General features: G+C 45.1%; 1 protein-coding gene across 1 annotated transcript in view; it reads left to right on the top strand.

Annotated features, from left to right (window-relative positions):
- Nucleotides 1-14,733, top strand: part of PLA1A (phospholipase A1 member A) — a 31,228-nt gene extending 16,495 nt beyond the window's left edge. The window contains exons 5-9 of the mRNA XM_079921429.1: nucleotides 4,896-5,063; nucleotides 6,445-6,534; nucleotides 10,004-10,112; nucleotides 13,491-13,655; nucleotides 14,328-14,733. Of these exons, the coding sequence (XP_079777555.1) occupies nucleotides 4,896-5,063; nucleotides 6,445-6,534; nucleotides 10,004-10,112; nucleotides 13,491-13,655; nucleotides 14,328-14,412 (617 nt within the window). The 3' untranslated portion in view covers nucleotides 14,413-14,733. The remainder of the gene's footprint in view (nucleotides 1-4,895; nucleotides 5,064-6,444; nucleotides 6,535-10,003; nucleotides 10,113-13,490; nucleotides 13,656-14,327) is intronic.
- Nucleotides 14,734-24,026: the final 9,293 nt, after the last annotated feature.

The raw sequence follows: 24,026 nt of genomic DNA, 5'->3' as shown, positions 1-24,026 counted from the left end.
TCTGGTTTAGGTATAAGGGTGATGGTGGCCTTGTAGAATGAGTTTGGGAGTGTTCCTCCCTCTGCTATATTTTGGGAGAGTTTGAGAAGGATAGGTCTTAGTTCTTCTCTAAATGTTTGATAGAATTCACCTGTGAAGTTATCCGGTCCTGGGCTTTTGTTTGTTGGAAGATTTTTTATCACAGTTTCAATTTCAGTGCTTGTGATTGGTCTGTTTATACTTTCTATTTCTTCCTCGTTCAGTCTCAGAAGGTTGTGCTTTTCTAAGAATTTGTCCATTTCTTCCAGGTTGTCCATTTTATTGGCATAGCGTTGCGTGTAGTAATCCCTCATGATTCTTTGTATTTCTGCAGTGTCAGTTGTTACCTCTCCTATTTCATTTCTAATTCTGTTGATTTGAGTCTTGACCCTGTTTTTCTTGATGAATCTGGTTAATGGTTTATCAATTTTGTTTATCTTCTCAAAGAACCAGCTTTTAGTTTTATTGATCTTTGCCATTGTTTCCTTCATTTCTTTTTCATTTATTTCTGATCTGATCTTTATGATTTTTTTCCTTCTGCTAACTTTGGGGTTTTTCTGCTCTTCTTTCTCTAATTGCTTTAGGTGTAAGGTTAGGATGTTAATTTGAGATTTTTCTTGTTTCCTGAGGTAGGATTGTATTGCTATAAACTTCCCTCTTAGAACTGCTTTTGCTGCATCCCATAGGTTTTGGATCATCGTGCTTTCATTGTCATTCGTTTCTAGGTATTTTTTGATTTCCTCTTTGATTTATTCTGTGATCTCTTGGTTAGTCAGTAGCATATTGTTTAGCCTACATGTGTTTGTCTTTTTTACATTTTTTTCCCTGTAATTGATATCTGGTCTCATAACATTGTGATTGGAAAAGATACTTGATACAATTTCAATTTTCTTAAATTTACCAAGGCTTGATTTGTGACCCAAGATGTGATCTATCATGGAGAATGTTCCATGAGCACATGTGAAGAAAGTGTATTCTGTTGTATTTGGATGGAATATCCTATGAATGTCAATTAAGTCCATCTTGTTTAATGTGTCATTTAAAGCTTGTGTTTCCTTATTTATTTTTATTTTGGATGATCTGTCCATTGGTGAAAGTGGGGTGTTAAAGTCCCCTACTACAATTGTGTTACTGTCTGTTTCCCCTTTTATGGCTGTTAGCATTTGCATTATGTATTGAGGTGCTCCTATGTTGGGTGCATAAATATTTACAATTGTTATATCTTCTTCTTGGGTTGATCCCTTGATCATTATGTAGTGTCTTTCTTTGTCTTTTGTAATAGGCTTTATTTTAAAGTCTATTTTGTCTGATATGAGAATGGCTACTCCAGCTTTCTTTTGATTTCCATCTGCATGGAATATCTTTTTCCAACCCCTCACTTTCAGTCTGTATGTGTCTGTAGGTCTGAAGTGGGTCTCTTGTAGACAGCATATATACAGGTCTTGTTTTTGTATCCATTCAGCCAGTCTATGTCTTTTGGTTGGAGCAATTAATCCATTTACATTTAAGGTAATTATCGATACATATGTTCCCATTACCATTTTCTTAATTGCTTTGGGTTTGTTATTGTAGGTCTTTTCCGTCTCTTGTGTTTCCTACCTAGAGAAGTTCCTTTAGCATTTGTTGTAGAGCTGGTTTGGTGGTGCTGAATTCTCTTAACTTTTGTTTGTTTGTAAAGATTTTAATTCTCCATCAAATCTGAATGAGATCCTTGCTGGGTAGAGTAATCTTGGTTGTAGGTTTTTCCCTTTCATCACTTTAAATATGTCCTGCCACTCCCTTCTGACTTGCAGAATTTCTACTGACAGATCAGCTGTTAACCTTATGGGGATTCCCTTGTATGTTATTTGTTGCTTTTCCTTTGCTGCTTTTAATATTTTTTCTTTGTATTTAATTTTTGATAATTTGATTCATATGTGTCTTGGCGTGTTTCTCCTTGGATTTATCCTGTATGGGACTCTCTGCACTTCCTGGACTTAACTATTTCCTTTCCCATATTAGGGAAGTTTTCAACTATAATCTCTTCATATATTTTCTCAGACCTTTTTTTTTTTGTCTTCTTCTGGGACCCCTATAATTCGAATGTTGGCACATTTAATGTTGTCCCAGAGGTCTCTGAGACTGTCCTCAATTCTTTTCATTCTTTTTTCTTTATTCTGCTCAGTAGTTATTTCCACTATTTTATCTTCCAGGTCCCTTATCCGTTCTTCTGCCTCAGTTATTCTGCTATTGATTCCTTCTAGGGAATTTTAAATTTCATTTATTGTGTTGTTCATTATTGTTTGTTTGCTCTTTAGTTCTTCTTGTTCCTTGTTAAATGTTTCTTGTATTTTCTGCATTCTATTTCCAAGATATTGGATCATCTTTACTATCATTACTCTGAATTCTTTTTCAGGTAGACTGCCTGTTTCCTCTTCATTTGTTTGGTCTGGAGGGTTTTTACCTTGCTCCTTCATCTGCTGCATATACCTGTTTTCTCATTTTGTTTAACTTACTGTGTTTGGGGTCTCCTTTTTTCAGGCTGCAGGTACATAGTTCCTGTTGTTTTTGGTGTCTATGGTCAGTGGGTGAGGTTGGTCCAGTGGCTTGTGTAGGCTTCCTGGTGGAGGGGACTGGTGCCTGTGTTCTGGTGAGTGGGGCTGGATCTTGTCTTTCTGGTGGGCAAGGCTGTGTACGGTGGTGTGTTTTGGGGTGTCTGTGAACTTAGTATGATTTTAGGCAGCCTCTCTGCTAATGGGTTGGGTTTTGTTCCTGTCTTGCTAGTTGTTTGGCATGGGGCGTCCAGCACTGGAGCTTGCTGGATGCCCTATGCCATGCCCAGCTCTGTTGGGTGGAACTGGGTCTTAGCATTGAGATGGAGATTTCTTGGAGAGTTCTCGCCGATTGATATTACGTGGGGTCAGGAGGTCTCTGGTGGTCCAGTGTCCTGAACTCAGCTCTCCCGCCTCAGAGGCTCAGGCCTGACACCAGGCCAGAGCACCAAGACCCTGTCAGCCACACACCTCAGAAGAAAAGGGAGAAAAAAAGAAAGAAAGAAATAATAATAAAATAAAAAAATATATTTTTAAAAAGTAATAATAAAATAATAATAAAAACAAGAGAGCAACAAAACCAATAAACAAATCCACCAATGATAACAAGTGCTAAAATCTATACTAAGATAAATATAAAAATCAGAAACAAATCAGTCACAGACAGCAAACCCCAAGTCTACAGTTGCTCCCAAAGTCCACCGCCTCAATTTTTTGTTGATTCGTTGTCTATTCAGGTATTCCACAGATGTAGGGAACCTCAAGTTGATTGTGGGGATTTAATCTTCTGCTGCTGAGGCTGCACAGAGAAATTTCCCTTTCTGTTTGCACAGCTCCTGGGGTTCAGCTTTGGTTTTGGCCCTGCATGTAGGTCGCCCTCAGGCATCTGTTCCCTGCCCAGACAGGAGGGGATGAAGCAGCGGCTGATTAGGGGGCTCTGGCTGTCTCATGCTGTGGGGAGGGAGGGGTACAGTAGTAATAATTGGAATACAGGGTGAGCCTGTAGCAGCAGAGGCCAGTGTGACATTGCAACAGCCTGAGGTGCACCATGTGTTCTCCCAGGGAATTTGTCCCTGGATCACGGGACCCTGGCAGTGGCGGGCTGCACAGGCTCCCGGGAGGGGAGGTGTGGATAGTGATGTGTGCTTGCACACAGGCTTTTTGGTGGCTGCAGCAGCAGCCTTAGCGTCTCATGCCCGTCTCTGGGGTCTGTGCTGATAGCCGAGGCTCGCGCCCGTCTCTGGAGCTCGTTTAGGCGGTGGTCTGAATTCCCTCTCCTCGTGCACCCCGAAACAATGGTCTCTTGCCTCTTAGGCAGTTCCAGACTTCTTCCCGGACTCCCTCCCGGCTAGCTGTGGTGCACTAGCCCCTTCAGGCTGTGTTCACGCAGCCAACCCCAGTCCTCTCCCTGGGATCTGACCTAAGCCTGAGCCTCAGCTCCCAGTCCTGACCCGTCCTGGCGGGTGAGCAGACAAGCCTCTCGGGCTGGTGAGTGCTGGTCAGCACCGATCCTCTGTGCAGGAATCTCTCCACTCTTCCCTCTGCACCCCTGTGGCTGTGCTCTCCTCTGTGGCTCCAAAGCTTCCCCTCCCACCACCCTCTGTCTCCTCCAGTGAAGGGGCTTCCTAGTGTGTGGAAACCTTTCCTCCTTCACAGATCCATTCCCAAGGGGCAGGTCCTATCTTCTTTTGTCTCTGTTTTTTCTTTTTTCTTTTGCCCTACCCAGGTACGTGGGGAGTTTCTTGCCTTTTGGGAAGTCTGAGGTCTTCAGCCAGCGTTCAGTAGGTGTTCTACAGGAGTTGTTCCACATGTAGATGTATTTTTGATGTATTTGTGGGGAGGAAGTTGATCTCCGTGTCTTACTCTGCCATCTTGAAGGTCTAACGCATTGGCTTTCATTGATGGACTGTGAACTGCGGGGGACTCCCTTGATTGTCTTGTTGCTGGGTTGTGTATAATGAGGTTGTAAAAAATTGGTTGTGTGGGTGATGCTGAAGAAGGTAAAAATGTGCAGACAGATATCTGTTTTGAGAGGGAGGGTTGGGATCGCCAGCTCTCTGTATGTTCCCATTTTCTTAAAGAGAGTTTTTATGATCGTGGAAGAATGGGTGTGTATGTAAACAATTTTCTTGGTAAATTAACTAAGTTACCCAGGAAAGTTAAAAAGAAAAGTGAGAGTGTAGTAACCATGTTCATTAATATTTTTAAAATGTGGCTCCAGGGACATCCCACATATTTATAGCCTGTTGGAGTATAAAATTCAATAAAATTACAGTAAGTAGCATGGAGGGAGTTTCCATTTGTCTTGAACTGAAACCTTCGTTGTGTTCTTTTTGCCCTGTTCAGGCTACAGTTATCTGATCTGTGATCACATGAGGGCTGTGCACATCTACATCAGTGCCCTGGAGAATTCCTGTCCATTGATGGCCTTTCCTTGTACCAGCTACAAGGTCTTCCTTGCTGGACACTGTCTGGATTGTTTCAACCCTTTTCTGCTTTCCTGTCCAAGGATCGGTAAACGCTACCCCTTTGGCTTCCTTTGACAGTTTGGGGAAAGTTCAAATCTTGTCACCTCTTTAAGTCCTGATCTCCTATGGTCAAGAGGTCTACCCGAGCAGGGTAAAGAAAACTTAAGCAATGAGTCGTTCAGCCTGTCCTCACCTGGAAGGTGGTGTTTAGCTCTCTGCGTCCCACCCCTCACCCTCTATACCACTGCCTGATGCCATACTGGCTCTGCACACAACCCCCCCCCCACACACACACAGGCACTGGCAGGTAAGTCCAGCCTCAGGATGCTCTCCAGAAGCACTGGTATAGTCCAGATTGTCTGTACCCACTCTCAGACCCGATGCTCACCATAGGTCTTCCTCGCTAGGCCAGCCATTCTCCAATTCCTGATAGGCTGTAAATCCCCAAGGCTGGCACACTGTGCCCACCTTAGAGGTGTGAGACCTCATGCCGGCTGGAGGGGTTCCTAACTGCCGAGTGGCCTGGGCACACTCGTGGATGATCCAGGCCAGTCTGGAGAGAAGGGCTCAGGAAGGCTGAGGCTCCAGCCTCAACTCACCCTGTGCAGATCATGGCTGTGAAAATCCTGGGGTCATCCAGTGTGGAGGGCTCCAGGAAAACGCCTGGGTAGTGTAAATGGGTCTTCCCCCTCCCTCACTCTCCCACTTCCCACTCCTGGCTGCCACTCAGAACCGCAGCAGCCTGCCATTGCTTATAGAAATGAAATTAATATCAGCTTGACAAAATGTTAAAGCAGGGGTGGTTTCCCATAATAAAGCGAATCAATATTACTTCCTACTCATCGGGCATATGTCACTGTTTCCCACAGATGTGATGGACCAGACGGTTTAACAACCACTTCACACTGCCCCGCCTCATCTCTCGCTAGCCTTTCCCTTTTTTCCAAACACCACAGGGATGCTAACTCCTTATACCGCCAAGAGTATTTCATGTTTCCTCACCCTGTGTCCCTTTGCCCAGACTGTACTTTCTGCCTGGGATGCCCTTCTCTGACTTGCCAACCACTATTCTTCAGCTCAAGCACCTCCCTGTGCTCCAGTGCACAGGATACAAACGCCACTAAAACAACTGTCATATAGATTGTTTTGCAAGTTGAAGACATCATTTCAAATTTCTTATAAATACTCCCTGGGAATGGGCCAGACAATCTGCAGAATGTATTTGTTGTCTACCTGTATGTTTATTCCCATCTGGATGGGGTCGCTTGTATCCCAGGACTCACCGCAGGGCACGGCGCATCATGAGTATACAGTGGAGTTGTCTGTGGAATAAATGGGTGCATGAATTAATCGATACATGGCTGGGTGCCGTGGAGCCCTGAAATGGCCTCCTCAGGGCTCTGCTGTCTTTGCTTCTCTATCTCTAGGACTGGTGGAACAAGGTGGTGTTAAGATAGAGCCACTTCCCAAGGAAGTGAAGGTCTACCTCCTGACCACTTCCACGGCTCCATATTGCGGTGAGTGCGGGCAAATGAGCTGCTCAGCTCTGCCAGTGTGCTGTCCAGCTGAGTCCAGGGCTCTGTCTTGGGCTGTGTCCAGCCCAGCATGGTAGCTGAAGTGGGAGGTGAAGACCTGGGGCAAAAATGTCATGGGAAGGGAGAGGTGGGGGGCAGCAGCTACTGGTCTTAGATAGAACCAAAACTTTTCAGAGCTAGCCCAAACCACTGCTCTGTGGATGAAAACTTGGCGGCATCTTACCTTACTGTCGGTACACTGGTCTTCATTCCTCCCCACCCCACCATGGAAACCTGCCTTCCAGTGTAGTTTCTCTCTGGAGTGGTATTTGGGAGTACCTTTTGGATTTCTCCTTCCTGCATGCATTTCCCCCTCCTTATTGCCCATCCTATGTGTCTCCCACTCTGGCAGCCCTCCTAGGTCGGGGTCCACGAGGAATACTGAACCTTCATATACATATTCCAGCTGTTTACTATGGCTCCTAACCACTGCATTTCATTGAAGCTAAGATGCCAGCGATTGTGAGAGATGTTTAATGTGAGAGAAATGGGCTTCTTAGTATCTATGACATACATTACAGGCTGAACCATCCTCCTTCCCTATGCTATTTGTATCTTAACTAGGTTGACTATACTTCCTGATTTTGTTATCCTGTTATCCTGGTTCATTGTGTGTTCAGAATAGAAGTATGCTGGTTTGGAGGGGACATTATATGATCACCTAATTCTAAATGATTTTCTGATCAGCTGGTGTCTGGTTGGTTGGTGGAGGGGTCTTTGTGGCTATACCTTCCTGGTACTAGAGGGCCTGGTGAAGTGTGAGACAGAGCTCGAAGCTCAGGCTCTGTGGTCACCCAGACCTGGATCTGAATCTCGGCTTCTCCATTTACCAGCTGTGTCATCAGGAACAAGTGTTTTTTAACCTTTCTGAACCTCTATAGACTTATGTGGAAAATGGGAAAAATAACAGTACCTATTTCAAAGAATCAATTGTGAGGATAAAATAAAATACATAGTACACAATCACCAGCACAGTGACTGGAACTCAGTAAGTAATAACTCCCTTCCCTCTGTCAACGGGAGAATTTGGGAGATGAGGTGGGGGTGTTTCTAACTTCATGCCAGAGAGAATACGTGGCTACTTCTTAGGAATAAAGTGGGTTACAAGAGTCACCTGTGGGCTTTCCACATGTATCAGCTCATCTGAGAACCCAGCCCCGAGCGGTGATGTGCCCAAGGCTGCGTGGGTGGGTGAAGAGGTCAGCGTTCAACTCCAGGTCTTCTGACTCCAAAACCTTTACCTTTTCCAGGTCATCATCTGCCTCCATACTTGTGTCTCTGTCCCCTCTTCCAAGAACCTGCTCTTTTCAGCTGTATTTCTCAGTTAGGTCAGCCTGAGGGAGGACTTTGTCCGGGTCGGAGGTGGGGCTGCAGGAACCAGACATCCCGTTTCTACTTCCAGCTCCAGGGCAGCTTCGCGACAGCTCCTCTCTGTCCGCATAGCCAGGGAGCCTGAGGAACACCTGGAAGTTAAAGGCATTTTTAGGTCCCTGCTAAGGGTGATTCACCAGGCCATACATTTTCTGACTGTTTCATTTTTGTTGTGAGACTCCCTCCCCATTCCCCCAGAAGTATGGCTGTGTCTGTTCAAAAACCTCAGCGGACCTGCCTCTTCTGAGCCTTCCATTCTGAGCATCAGAGCTGGACCCATCCTCTCCTGGGGGTGGGAGGTACGGGGCACCCACCGGGTAGCCCACCTGGCAGCTCCCGCTCTCACCCACTCCCAAGCCATCATGGCACTGAGCTCCCATCACCCAGCACTCTTGGCCTGCAGTCACCATTGGCCTCTGCCAGGCAGGCACCAGAATGGACAGAGAATCTTCTCCAAAAAATCATTTTTCTCACAATATTACTTTTCTCTTGTAGAGCAATGTTTCACCCGAAATGTTTTCTCCCCATCACCTCATTTAATCCTCATCATGTTCTGTGAGGTGATGTTGAGGGTTATTGATTATAGATGAAGGAACTGAGGCACAGAGAGGTTCAGTGACTTAGGCAAGGCGATACAACTAGTAAGCAGCAGGCCTGGCCTTGGACCCATTTCCCCTGGCAAACCATCCAGGGCTCATGGGCTGTTTCCCATGTCATGTCCCCAAGCAGGTCGGATTTCACTACCAGCTCCTACCCACCAAATGTTAGCAGACCTGGCCCTCCTAGGGCTTTCAGGGTAATCAGAGAAGAGAGAAGCAGAACCTCAGGAAACTTTCTTAATCAGTGATACATGCTGATAAAGGAAGAAGCGATATAATATATCAAACTCAGCCCAGAGAATTAAATTCCTAAAGCTATGTAAGTTAGCCGTTTTTCCACATTGCAAATATCCACTCCAGTTCAGCCCTTGCCCATCAACATAACAATCTGCATCCATAATAAACAACTGAGAAAGAGAGACAGAAGGGACGTGGCATCTGACGTTTCGCTCTGTGGAGTGGGGAGCACGTAGCGCTCCCTTGTCTTCTTGTGGGTTCTTGGCAGTGAGTCCTGTTACTAACCCCATGAGCCCCGATGGACCACATCACTCCTCCAACTTAGAGCTGACTCTCCTTAAATTCACTTAGTCCCTCCTCCCAATGTTCACCCATAAAACATGACAAACGAAAAAGTACAGGTAGGGCAGAGCTCTAGCTATGTCCCAACCACCAAAGGAGTCTGTGAAAATGTTCGGAGACCGAAGTCACTGCATGGTGCCACCAGATGGGCTTACCCCTTAGTGAGGAAAGGATGGGGTGCTGGGGAAGCTGTAACCCTTCTTAACCTCTCTTGCCAAAGGGGCAGCAGGTCTGGGGACATCACCGTGAACCAGGCTGCTCAGCCAGTCTGTGTCGAAAATACCGGCTTTGAGAGCCTCGGTGTCTGTGCTGCCCAAGCAGGTGGAGATGCCACACAGGCACCCAGCCACCACAGGGAGGGCAGTAGTCATCTCCTGCACACATGGTGGGTTCCCTGACACAGGGGGTATGCTAAGGGGGGGAGGGGCGTTGCTCTATTTTATGAGTTAATTGTTTAGTATAAGATAGACCCTTTTTGGTTCTTTCAAAATCACACCATCAGGATAATGTCACTCGTTGGTAACAAAGAGTGCCACAGTGCCAAAGAGTGGCACATTCTAGGATTACAAGTAATAATAAAAACTCTCGTGTATTGAATGATTCCTAGGCACAGGCACTGTCTAAGGACTTTATATGCATTAACGCATTTAATTCTCATTCAGACCTGTGGGGTATGTAATTTATTATCCCAATTTACACTAGAGGAAGCTGAGAACCTGCGACAACAGGTAATCTGCTCCAGGTCGCACAGCTGCTAAGAGCGAGAGCGAGATTTCCCAACTGCCCTGCTGCTCTCTGGGACATTTTGTGCATTGCACCCACTGACCTCTGGCCCAGTTATCTGCTCTGCTTTGGTTTCCTAGTGCATCACAGCCTTGTGGAGTTTTACTTGCTGAAGCTGAGAAACCAGGACACCTGCATCACGGTCACCTTCCTTAGCAGCAGTGTCACCTCCTCGGTCACGATCACCATGTACGTAAGTGTCCCACATGGCTGGCTTCTCTCCTTCCATTTACATACATGCACATATATGCCAGGACAGGCACTGCGTGATCACTGATGGGTGGGTGGAACCAGCTGAGCTGGGGAGGGGGGTGAGGGTGGCACCTGCCACAGATGGACCCACAGGTACAGGCTGGGCAACTGTTCCAGGTTCAGGATCAGTACTGGGTCCAAGTATAGTGTATTCAGACAATAGCAGACAAGCAGGCAGACAGCAGTAATGGAACGTCCCAACAGGTGGGGAGAGTTTGGGGATTGGGTCCCTGATAGGAAACAGCATCAGGAATCCAGGCAGGGGTCATTAGGGATGTCAGCAAGTAGGAAGGCCTCAGCCATTGGCCCAGGGAGGGCTGGCCAGAGCCTGGGAAGCACCTACTCCTGGGCGGAGGGATGGGAGGAGAGGGGGGCAGTACTAGATGGGTTTCTAGAACAGACTCTCAGGCAGAGGGTCAGTTAGCAAATGAGTGCAAGGTGAGGACCAGCAGGGTTGATGCTGAGTGGTGCCAATCCCTAGAACTGGGGCTGATTTCCTTTCTTTGTTGGGTCACACTTGGGCCTCGCAGCTGGTGAGACCAGGCTTGAGGTAAGCAGGCAGAGAGCCTCAACTGCAGGGAGCCGCAAGCCTGGCAGGGGACAGGAACTCAGCAGCAGTGGTGCATGTTTCTTTAAAAAGTCATTGGGGGCTTCCCTGGTGGCGCGGTGGTTGAGAGTCCGCCTGCTGATGCGGGGGGCACGGGTTCGTGCCCCGGTCCGGGAAGATCCCACATGCCGCGGAGCGGCTGGGCCCGTGAGCCATGGCCGCTGAGCCTGCGTGTCCGGAGCCTGTGCTCCGCTATGGGAGAAGCCACAGCAGTGAGAGAGCAGTACTGCAAAAAAAAAAAAAAAAGTCATTGGTTAGTTACTCACAAGCCAGCAGGAGACAGACTAATCAGATAAATCACTGTCTCAGTCAGGGCTCAGCCTGGAAACCAGAGCCCAAGCCAGGCAGTCCCATAGAAGGAAATTAACACAAAGAGCTAATTACAAAAGTGTGGGGAGAACTGAAAACCCGAAAGGAGGATGGGGAGGCAATGCAGAGATCAGCAAAAGGAGTCACTCCACCCCAGAGCTCGAGGGACAAAGCCAGGTGGTGTTGGTAGAACAAGGAATGGGATGGGCGGTGCAGGGTGGGAATGATTGGCAGGAGTGGGAAGCAGGGAGGAAATGCAGCTCCTCCAAATCACTGCCTGAAGCAGCGTCCCGCCTGTGCAGGGGAGCCTGAGAAGTGTGGTTTGCAGGGGGATAGATGGAGCACAAACAGGGACGTGACCAGTGCCCATACACAGAAATGCACAATTGTCAGCAGTGGCAGGGGCTACGAGAACAAATAAGATAGAGCCTGACCAAGTGTGAAGAAACAATGTTTGAGTTGAGATCTGAAGGATTTGGAGGATCCTTCCCCCCAGACCAGGGGTTAGTGAGATATGACATGGGGAGCAGACAGCAGTGGGACCAGGCATGGGGAGAGGAGGCTGGAGGGGCAAGTCAGGGTCAGACCATGCCACGCCTGGAAGGACAGGGTAGGGATTTGGGGTTTTATCCTGAGAGCAGTTTGGAGAGCTGCTGGGAATTTTAAACAAGAGAGTGATGGGATCAGATTTGGGTTTGGAAACATTTCTCAGGCTGCAGTGATGGATATTAACTGCTGTCAGGGAAAGACAAGTTTCTGCTGGGAGGAGCTCCCGTCTGGGCTCCCAGACACTCTCCCACCAGGCCGCACAGCACAGGACAGCAGGCAGTCAGGACACCCACACAGATCTTGGGGTGCCCACGTGAGCCTTGCAGATTATAGCTGAGTAATTTTCATTAGATCAGTTCAAGGTCACGTTACTTCTGCAAAGGTGTTTTTATCACCTTTCCAGCCCACTGGTAGATGAGCCGACACTGGCAGGAATCATGACAATGACACACAACTCTGGCTGCTTGTTAGAACCACCTGGAGAACTTTAAAGAATACTGACAGCAAGCCCCACTCCAGACCAGTAGCAGTAGAATCTCCAGGTATGGCTTCAACCACTACACTGTTAGAAGCTCCCTGAGTGATCGGAATGGACATCCACAGATTCCTTCTTTTTTCTCCCCAAAGAGATTTGCATTATTGTTTTGAAGAAGGCTATCAGAACATGATTATCTTCAATTCCTTGGTTCTTGTTTCCTCTTGCAGAACAGAAATTTAAAAGAAGGGAAGGGGTTTATGTGTGGTCTTTCCCCTACTTTCTATAACTTTGTGAAACCCCAAGATTTCCTTCCAATTAGAAAATTTACCTGGGCCAAGTCCCCAGGCCACTCACTCACAGTGTCCTTTGTAGCCCTTCTAGTTTGCAAGCTCTCCATCCAAGCAGACTCTTAAAGTGAATAATCTTCTTATTTTTTCCTCTGAAATACTTCAAAACACTTTTGAAATCTAAAAAAAAAAAAAAAAAAAAAAAAAAATAAGAAAGAAAGAGAGAGAGAGAAGGGAAGAAAACGGGACAGCTTTTAAACAAAGTTTTACCAAATCTTCCTCAAAAGGACAAAACAAACTATATGACTAATCCTGGGTTAGAAAGTACACAAAGAAGACATTTCATCAGTATGAAGAGGCCAGAAAGGAAAGGGAAACCATGCTCACTTTAGACAACACCCAGTGCCACCGCGGAGGGGAAAGCAGCGCCTTCCGGGCTCTCCCTCTTTCTCACAGTCCCTCTTTCTGAGCCCAGAGGGGACTGGAACAGGCCAGAGCAGGGCACAGGGGGGTGGGGCATGGGGGGTTGGCTGGGGCTTAGACCTAGGGCTGTGTGACTCCAAAGCCACAGCTGAGAGGAGACCACACCTGGACTCCACCGCAGCTCTGTCTGGCTTCGAGGCCCATTGTTTGTTTGTTCATTTGTTTCCATCTACACTTTCATACTCAGTCTAAAATAGAGTAGTCCTCACACAAACTTCTTGGAACTGAACATCCTGGAAGAGGCCTCCACTTCCAGGTAGATGGACCTGAGACTGAAGATATTCACTAATCAGAATTCAGATCTTCCCTAACCTGAATTCAGTTCTTCACTAACTAGGACCCTTTCCCAGATGTGAAAATCCAAGGGCTACTATTTCGCTGCAGGGTCCACTTATTCACTTTCAAAAAGCAACACCTATTTTCTGCATCACATTCAAAGCTGTGAGGGTGTGGGCCGAGGGGCTGGTGAGGGTGATGCAGAGGACCGTGGAGCCCACCTTCCAGGAACTAACTCACCGGGCTACCCGCGGAGCCCCTAGGAGCCAAGGGGAGGCAAAGGCCAAACGTGTGCGGCAGTAAGTTACTTTGCCTTTCCCTTACAGACCTAGACAGCAACGCCACGGGAAAGGAATCATAGCTCACCCCAGCCCTCAGTGCCAGATAAACCAGGTGAAACTCAAGTTTCAGCCTTCCAACCGAGTTTGGAAAAAAGACCGGACTATCGTTATCGGGATGTTCTGCACTGCTCCTTTGCCCGTCCATGACAAGTAAGCCCCGTATCTACCCCGCCCCAGACACACCCACAAGGATCAATCCTGACCTTAGATGTGACACTTGTTGAGGTGCAATCTCATCACGGGTATGAGCTTCCTTGATGCGGAGGTGACAGAAGACCCAGGGTTTTCCTGAACCTCCTGCAGGGCCATCTTGGGTTGGGATGCTAAGAAGACAAAGAGGTTGGACTTTAATTCCCCATCCCCACTTTAATATAAGAAACTCCATTTTATCTGAAATATATAGATTAAATATGATAATTATAACATACAATATATATAAAATATATATTTATATATATACATATATGTTTTATTACCTGCTATACTTAGTTTCTCTGTAAGATTTTATTGGAACAAACATTGCTCATTGCATATTTCCTCTTCTTTAGCCTCCACTGGTCACAGTCATGGGTGTGGATCCAGAATCCCTGTCCCCTTTACCCCACCTCTAGTAGGCATTTAGAGTATTAGTCTTACCACACCTGGCCCTCGGAGGACAGGAGTGGGCTCCTGGTAATCCAAGAGTAATCATCCCATAGACGATTGTAGAATTCTTTCACCTGACATCACGGAAACACAGGCGCGCGCAACTCTGAGCCCTCTCTCCCGACCAATCAGGAACCTGCCCTGAGGACACACCTTCTTGTTGCTCTTCTCTTGCAGTAGAAGGACCGTCTGCTTACCTGAGCCAGTGAACTTACAAGCAAGTGAGACTGTTTCTCATGACCTGAAAATAACCTGTATATAGTTATACAAGGGCAGGATACATCTCCCTGGATTGGGGGTGGCGGTTCAACTTATTCTAAGCCATTACTACTAAGAAAGAACACAAAAGTCTTGGTTATTTTCCACATAATTAGCTACCTTAGAGAGGAGAGAGAGCTCATTTTACAGAGCTTTATCTCCATTGTGAATTTAAAGAAGCTTACAGAGATACCATTTCAACTTTCCTATTCATACTTAACTGCAATTGCCCCATATCCTTGGACATCTGTACCTAGGATTCAACAGAAACATATACAGGAAAAAGGCTCTTTTTTTTTTTTCAAATAAAACTCCATGGAATATCTGAATCGTTTGTTTTATTGGTATGGAATTCTGTTATGTACAGAAAAGGTGATTTACAGTCTGTGGGATTGGAGAAAACAGTAGATGCTGAATTCTCTATATTAAAATAGCAATTGTGGGACTTTCCTGGTGGACCAGGGGTTAAGAATCTGCCTTCCAATGCAGGGGATGTGGGTTCGATCCCTCATTAGGGAACTAAGATCCCACATGCCGCAGGGCAACTAAGCCCCGCGCACCGCAACTAAGAGCCAAGGCAGCCAAACAAATAAATAAATGTTTTTTAAAAAATAGCAATTGGAAAGAAGTGCTTGGTATAAGAGAGGGGGTGGAGGGTGGGGAGGAAGATGGTACCACTCACCATCCCTTACCATTGCCTTCTCTGGGTAACTGGAAGGTTTGGGGGATCAGAGAGATCTTTTGGGAATATAGGTGGATTTTCTTTGGGTCAGTGTTTCCCAAACTTTGATCTTTATAAATAACCTTGTATCAAGCCACAGTCCAACAAGAAACAGATGGTGTGCCCAAATTGTGTAATTTGAGAATTTAATAAAAGAACTATTTATAAAGGTGTTCATAGGAAGTGAGGAAACCACAAGGGACAGTGCAGTTCCCTGGGACTGGGGCCAGTGGGAGCTACTACTGTCTTATGTCTGAAGAGGCCAGAGGAAGGAGCACCAGGGTCTGGAGACAGAGAGGTCTGCGGGACCTTTGGTCAAGGAACAGTCATCGGGCAGCAATCCTGCAGGGAGAGAACCAGGGGAAAAGATTCTCCACCCTCACTCTTCTTTCCTCCCCCATTCTGCTGGTGCTCCCACTGAGTGATTGCAACTAGAAGCCAGAAGACAAGAGGCACGTTGATGTGGTCCTGGGGTATAGAGCAGGGCAGAAAAGGGTGAGAATGGCTGCGATGGCCGTGGGAACAGACAGAGAGACATGACACATACCTTCACTGCTTTCTCCATAGCTAGGTATTCCTGGATTCCTCTATACTTAATGATTTTGTTTAACTCTTAAAAACCATTTTAACCATTTTTAAGTGTATAATTCAGTAGTATTCACTACATTCACATTGTCGTGCAGCCATTACCACTATCCGTCTCCAGAACTTTTTCATCATCCCGAACTGAAACTCTGTCCCCATTAAACAATAACTCCCACGGCCCCTCCCCCCAGCCCCTGGTGACCACCATCCTAATTTCTGTCTCTATGAATTCTACTCTTCTAGAGCACCTGATACAACCATACAGTATTTACTTTCGTATCTGGCTTGTTTTACTTAACATAATGTTTTCAAGGTTCATCCATGTTGCAGCATGTGTCAGAATTCCCTTCCTTTTTAAAGGTGAATAATGTTCCATTGTGTGTATAAACCACATTTTGCTTATTGATTCATCCATCAGCGGACACTTGGATTGCTTCCACCTTTGGGCTATCGTGAATAATGCTGCTATGAACACGGGGATACATACAATGCTTGAGACTTTTTTAAAAAAACCTAAGTAAACGGGCTTTGAAAGGAAACTGCTGACTTGCCGATTCACTCTCCACAGTAAAGGCTGGGTGAATGATGCAAGCAACAGGCTGCAACTGCTCCATCTGGTCCAAGTCACCTAGGTCACCAGGAGAGAGAGGGAGCCTTTGTCCGAAGGACAGGTGATGCATTGTGAAGGCTCACAGACACACTTTGTTTTCTGCACCGTCCATCCCAGTCAGTAGGAGAACAACGTGTTTGGAGAACCTTCTTCAATATGCAGGATTGGAGTTCTTTCTTTTTTTCTAAAACCCAAACCCCTCCTTTTTTTGGCGGTACGCGGGCCTCTCACTGCTGTGGCCTCTCCCGTTGTGGAGCACAGGCTCCGGACGCACAGGCTCAGCGGCCATGGCTCACGGGCCCAGCCGCTCCGCGGCATGTGGGATCTTCCCGGACCAGGGCACGAACCCGTGTCCCCTGCATCAGCAGGCGGACTCTCAACTACTGTACCACCAGGGAAGTCCCCCTCTTTTGTTTTATCCCTCCCTTTACTCCACCCAGGTTCCCAGCAAGAACCTCCCTAGAGACAGACCTACCCTGGGCTGTATGAGGCTGTACTTCCTGTTCTCTTACTTTAAGTCACTGTTAGACTCCCTCACATTTTATGTTGCTCCCCATCAGAAACTTCAGATCATTACCTTAAATGGAAAACCAGTGTTCCTTATCATAAATTAATCCTAAAAATAAATACAATGAGAGCATAACAAGGTTTAAAATTCCAGCTAGATACCATGGCTTGCTGCAAGCTCTATGCCCCAGGCCTGTTTTTTCCTTATTAAAAAGAAAAGATTAACAAGTATAAGGGAGATGTCAAAAACTTATCAACACCAAACAGAGACTTTCTTCTATATATGTAATCAGTGGACTGAAAGAAATTTAGAGCCGGACTAGCAATTTCACCGAGATTTGATGTTATTTAATGCTGGGTCTATGTGCTACCTTAAACCGTCTCGCCCACACTCTAGAAAACCTGGCTTTACGTAGGTGGAATGTGTGTGGGGTTAGGAAAAAGGGAGCGGTAACAGAACTTGCTTGATGGCAGGGCAAAGGCAGAGCATGGGTTTTCCCTCCACACCATTGTCGCTCCCAACCCCTGCCGAGAAGTTTCTTGAACAGAGACTACCATGCAAGTAATTCAAGAGTCAACCCCTGCCCTTACATGGCACTGCACACATGAATTCCAGAGGCTTCCTCTCTCTGGTCACTCTGCTCTGAGTTTGTTCAGTTTGTACTGCAGTCCCAGGACTGGGCTCCATATACCAGGCCTTCTCCCCCAGTGTACACCAGAGGCACACGTTCATTTGGTCTTTGTTGTAATCCTCCATTGCTTCACCCAAGAGTCGCTTTAGGGTTACCCACAATACTTCAGCTTTTAAAGGTCTGTATTCTTATGGATCCAGCTTGCTTGCTTTCTTGTGGAGTTGACTTTTTGAACCTGAATGAACTTTTCATGTAACCCAGTTCCTTTACATATTATTATTGTAGTTTCTCCAACCTGTCGGGAATTTTTCACATCCTAATCTTATCCTTAAGAATACTTAGCTCTCCCTCCAAGCTTTATGTCATTTATATCTATATCTATATGCAGATATATGACATTTTTTGTAGACTCCTTTTTCATAACTATAGCTAATAACTTGAAAGGAGAAGGTCAAGGGTAGACACCTACCTCTAGAAGCATCTTTAAGATCAGTCAATACTCTGAACCTTCACGTATATTTCTAACTCATGTTTATCTTGGCTACTTACATATTATGAGAAAAGTTCCAATTCTTTATATTTACATGATTTTATGATTTAAATGATTAAAATATGATTAAAATATGATTAATTTAACTTTAGCATGACTTAATTCCCAGAAATGCAGGCTCCTAATAATTGCTACTTTATTTCCTAAATACATGCAAGCTAACTTTTTAGTGATTTGTTCCTGGACTTTGCTGGGAATCAACATCAAACTTCCCTGATCTCTGATTTTTAAGAGTCTCTGCTTTCTGATTACTGGAGCAAATATATTCATCCACCGTCTTCTACGTCTTCTCTTTGGGATTATCTAGTGATGACTGAATAAAGACCCCAGTTATCCCACAAGGTCTTCCTAAAACAACATTATAATTCAGGGTCTGAGTACCAGGATTGATTTAAAGCAGTTGAGTGATTTCAATCTTGGTCTTCATGTTAATTTCCCTCCAAAATCCACCCCACCTTACTATATATATATATATTTTTTAATTACAAAAGCAATACATGTGCATTTTAACAAGTCAGACTGTAGACACATAGTTTCCGTGGCCCCGACGTAATAAATGTTAATAGCTAGGTGTATGTCCTACACATCTCTCCACATTAATACAAATATATACACACATGATTGTTGTTTCTTGTTTTGTTTTTTTCTAAACAAAAATGAAATCATAGCACACACAGCATTCTGCAATTTTCCTTTGTTATTCACAATATATCATGAATATTCCTCCTGGGCTATACATAGACTTAATTTATTCCCTGGATGTATACATTCCACAGCATGGGCATGTCATAATTTAGCCAACCGTTTTCTTGGTGATGAATATTAAAGTTGTTTCTAGTTTTCTTCAACTACAAATGATGCTGCAATAAGTACTTTTGTACATCTATTCTCATACTGGTGGCTTCATTTCTATATGATAGATTTCTTTGGTGAGAATAGCTAGGTCAACAGATATATCAAAATATTAGCAGTGCTGGATTACTTTTCCAAAAATGTCATAAGAATTCACATACACTCTAACAGTGGTTGAAAGAAATAGTTTCCTTGCAATTACTTATTCAAAGAATTGCCTCCCTAAGATAAGTAGCCCAAATCACCAAATTTCTCCTGTGGAGTTACTATGTGCTGTTCAACACTTCCCAAGTTGGCCGACCAGTTACGCATCTGTGAAATTGGAATGATGGGCTCTCCTACAGAAGTATAGGGGCCTGAGATTTTACTACCTTTTTGAAAGACATTCATTCAGACAGAGTAGTCTTCAGAGCAGTGAAACTTCCTATGGGTGAACTATGATGAACTTTTTAAAATAAAGTCTTTTTTTTATGATTATAAAATTCAACTAATTCAAAAATTTTCAGTCAATACAGAATGCTATGTAAGAGAAAGTGAAAAGCTAAAACTTCCTGAGCATTTAGTATGTACCAGGTAGCATTCTAATCTCTTTATAGAAATTATCTTATGTAATCTTCCCAACAATTCTGTGTATTACTTCATTTTACATACAAGAAAACTGAGGGACAGGAAAATTAAACAACTTCCCCATGGTTAGACAACTAGCAATGAGTGAAATCAGGATTCACACCAAGCCATCTGACTCCATCATCTGGGCTCTAACCGCCACATTATAGTTAGACAAGTAAACGTGCTCAGGTTGGTTTCTTGTATTTAGATGTCTTAACCAACATATCTAAAGAGAGATCTCCTCAGTCTGGCCCCACTCAATCTAACTAAAGTTACCTGCCATTTCCCTCAATGTGCTTAAGCCAGGATCCCCTAACAAATACTGTGGACAATGCCATCTCCAAGCCTTTGCACCTGCTGCCCCCACTACCTCCATTCAGATTCTGCCAGTCATACTGGGTCCACTTCCAGTTCTACCTCCCCCGGGAAGCCTGCCACCCACATGTCATTGCAGTTGGTACCCGTGCAGCCTCGCAGTGGTGGTTTATAGCTTATTCCATGTTGGTCAGGTTTCTATGATGGGATTGTAAGGTCCTTAAAGGCAAGGACTATATTTTCTCATTCTCTGTGTCTTCCACGTTGTAAGCATGCAATAAAAGCTCCTTGAATTGAATTAAAGACAAGACTCTAATTATGTAGACAAAGGCAACGAGAGAAGATCAGGCACAGAGAAGACTGGCTTAACCCTAAAGATCTTTTCATAAGTTTCAGGAATGGCCTTCATTTATGCAACTTGTTGTAAAATTTCACCTGCCGTTGTTACACTTTAACCTTTAATATCTCTACAGGAGGAAGCTCTGGTTGTACATGTAAAGGAAATGATATTGAAACATAAATCTTCCCAAATTGCTGCATTCTTATCCAGTCCTTGATCTCCTTGTTGAGTGGTCCTAAGTGACATTCTGAAAGTGACATACTGCTTTCCCCAGCCTTAAACACACCTCTGACCTCACTCTTGAGCACACCCAGGCCCAGGGGTGACCATCATAGCCCTGCCTCTACCCCAGCAGAGGTGGCTCCTTCCCCTTAGAGGAGAGCTTTGAGGTGATAGGACTATTGCCATGCCTGAGTCCTTCCATGCCCCTTTGAAAGGCCTGAAATCCTCCCTGATCCTCAGTATTCACCCTCTCATTTATGAAACCATACTGTTTGATTTATGTGCCCATTCAGTGTCTTGACAGCAGCCCAAACTCAATCCATGCAAAATCAAATCAACATCTCCCCTAAAGTTGTTCCTCCTCTCCTTACTGTAATAGCCTCCACCACCATCTGCCAACCAGGCTTGAAGCCTGAGTCATCTTTGACTCAGAACATCACAGTGCTCAAAAAAAGAAAAAAAAGCTCATTTCCCTCCTTCCTCCTAATACTTGACTTACACTCAGACACTGTCACTTTCTTCAAAATTTGCCTGGTATATGTCCCCTCCTGCCTATTCCCTCAGACATGTGGTAAGACCCTGGATCTGGTACCACCCTCGAACTAGTCTCTTTTCCTTCAGCTTCATTCTCCTCTAGTCCATTCTATTTACCTGTGCAGATAATTCCTTCTATAAACTCTTTAAACTTATCATTCTCCTGCTCCAAAATTTTCACTGATGTCCTTAGCTTACGGGCTTCATTAACTTCTTAACCTAGAATTCAGGAACTTTCATTGTGGCTAAATCCTTATCTTTTTTCCTTTATTTCTTTCTTACTTTTTACCAGAAGAAACCCTTAGCCCCTGCTGGGTTGATCCACTATAATTATTATTATTGTGTTCTTTAAATAACCTTTTATATTAGTCATCAAGCCACAGAGTGTCAGAGGAGGAAACCAAGGCCCAGAAAGATTAGGGGAATTGCCCAAGGTTGTCAGCCAGTAGAGGAAAACATAACCCCTCTCCCATTTATATTGCACTTCCAAACCTGGCCTGCACTTCTATTGGCTTTTAATAACTCTAAATGACCTTCATTACACATAAGTGTGAGCTTTAATAATGTTTTGAAGATAAACAAAGGACAGTGTTTATCTGGAAGTAAATTCCTGCTGCTGCCTTGAAGCTCTGGATCTCTAACATCAATCCAGGCCTAAGCCAGTACAGATTCTTATTTTAGACAGAGCTGGAGGGTAGAGAGGTGGAAAGAAATCTAGGTTTAGATCCTGGGAAGGTCAGCCCAATTTGTGGGCACCGCTCTTCATGGCACTGGGGTCAGACTGAGTCAACTAAAAATGCCCGTTCTTTCTTGCAGTCACCAGGACTCTCAACTTTAAAACTCCCAGTGTTCACTCATCCCTCCTGGTTTGGGCTTGAAACTGAATCCACTCCAACCTCAAGATCACTCCCTTTGACTCTCAACCTAACCTTCCATTCAGAAGTTACCCTCTGCTATATTCCTTATCTGGAGAATACAATGAAATGGGTAAAACTGGAGGCAAGTAATCACAAAAGCAGAATGTTCATTCATTCATTCAGCAAACCTTTACTATAAGCCAGTGATGTACTGTGTACCAGGTACCGTTCTGAGGGCAGTCTTCTTAACAATGCAACATACTGAATGCTTACTATGTGTCAGGCATGGTTTTAAGTATATACATATATATATATATATAGAGAGAGAGAGAGAGAGAGAGAGAGACAGAGAGAGACAGAGAGAGACAGAGACAGAGAACTCTTACAACAAACATATGAGATAGGTTCTTTTTTATTGCCATTTTACATATGAACAAGCTGAGGTGCAGAGCAGTTAAGTTACTGGACTGTGAATGACACAAGGCTAAGTGGCAGAGCTGAAATTCGAACCCAGGCAGTCCAGCTCCAGAGCTTCGTATTCTTAACATTATGTTGATAGGGCATCCTAACCCAATGTCTATTTGTGTCACCCCCATCTCCTTTTTAAAGAAAACTTAATTTAACAAACATTTACTGGCAATGACAAAGTGGCCATGTGCTACATGCTGAGAATGAAAATACAAAGAAGACAGAAAGGACTGTTCTCTTCAGAAGCTCACACATAAGTAAGCCATCATATGCCAATGTTGGTGGTCTTATAATTTACTTTAAAATACTTCAGCTAGACAGTGTGATAAATGAGTTGTCTTTAGTCACCATTCTTGGAATGTTGGATCATTTATCCAAATCAGGAGTAATACTTTAGGGGCAGTCATCTGACATTTCATCAAAAGCTCACAGTCCAAAAAAAAAAAAAAAAATGCTCACAGTCCAGAGGCAGCTACTGTAATCGCTTCAATCCTCTTCATGTCCCCATGTCCCCCTCTCAACCCTCAGAATCCCTGGGAAGCTTTTACAACTACAGATTCTAAGCCTAGGGGCCCCAGAAATTCAATTTTAACTGGTTTGCTATAGGCCCAGTTTTATATTATTTTATATATTTATATAATATATATTTAGTTTTAAACTTTTTATTATGGGACATTTCAAACACATACAAAATTAGAAATATAGCATAATGAATCTCCATGTACCCATTATCCAGCTTCAACAACTATCAACTCTTGTGGCTGTCTTGTTTTATGTATGGCATATGTATTTTTTAAAAAACTTCCCAGTTTATTTTAATATGCAGCCAGGATTGAGAATCACTGCTCTAAATAAATAATTTCAATGGGATCGTTTCAAACAAAGAAGTATGCATCAGACATAGTGGAAGCAGGGAGGGGGATGATGAACTCTGACCACGTAGGGAAAAGGGGTAGGGTTTCCATGACTCCTCTCTGGATCTCAGGGTCTCCAGGGCTAAACCATCCCTTGGCAGCTCTGATGTCTGCGAACCCGCCAGAGGTGCTTCTTTAGCTTGGCCCGAGGATCCCAGGCTGGAAGGTGGAATCACATGCCCACACACCCACAAAATGAAGGCCTTCTCAAATATATATATATTTAGTTGCATTAAAGTGGGGCTTACTAGGTTAAAGCAACACAATATAAACGTGAGAGTTTTTTAAAAATATGCTTATGTTTGTGACAAAGAAAACAGATGTTAAAATCATTTAGGTGTTATTGGAAGGGGGAAATGGACAGAAACAGAAGGGAAGCCGTGAATAATGAGGAATCGGGCTATGTGACAGAGTCGGGCAGGGCGCAGCCCTTAGCACGCGGATGTTGCAGCACTCTGTTACCCTGCAACCCGTTACCAGGCAACGGTTACCGGGAGACCACTAACGCCAGACGGTTAGAGCGGCAGTTGCAAGTCCCGCTCGGCCACTGCTTGGCGCCGCAGTGGGCCCCTCCCGCAACGAGCAACTGTCAATAAGCCACCGTTAGTGGCCCCGCTCGGCCAACGGTCGGCAGAGTGGTGGTCCTCCAAAGGAGAGTGAGGTAAGAGGCGGATCCGGCCTTCTCCCCGGGGCCCTCCAGCTCACCCGGCCTTGGGCAGGTGAGCTGAGGGGCCCAGGGAACAGGCTGGGGGCTGTGTCCTGCAGGGCTCCAGAGCCCTCGCCACGGCCATCCGCTGGCCCGGCCCAGGCCTCAACGTGGCGGTGAACCTCTCCCCCATCCCCGCCTCTGTGACCTAATGACAGCCGCAGTCTGCATGGGTTGCAGATTGTGGGGCCTGGCC

Source organism: Stenella coeruleoalba (genome assembly GCF_951394435.1).
Source record: "Stenella coeruleoalba genome assembly, chromosome: 5".
NCBI classification, from domain to species: domain Eukaryota; kingdom Metazoa; phylum Chordata; class Mammalia; order Artiodactyla; family Delphinidae; genus Stenella; species Stenella coeruleoalba.
This window is presented reverse-complemented; position numbering and strand designations above follow the sequence as displayed.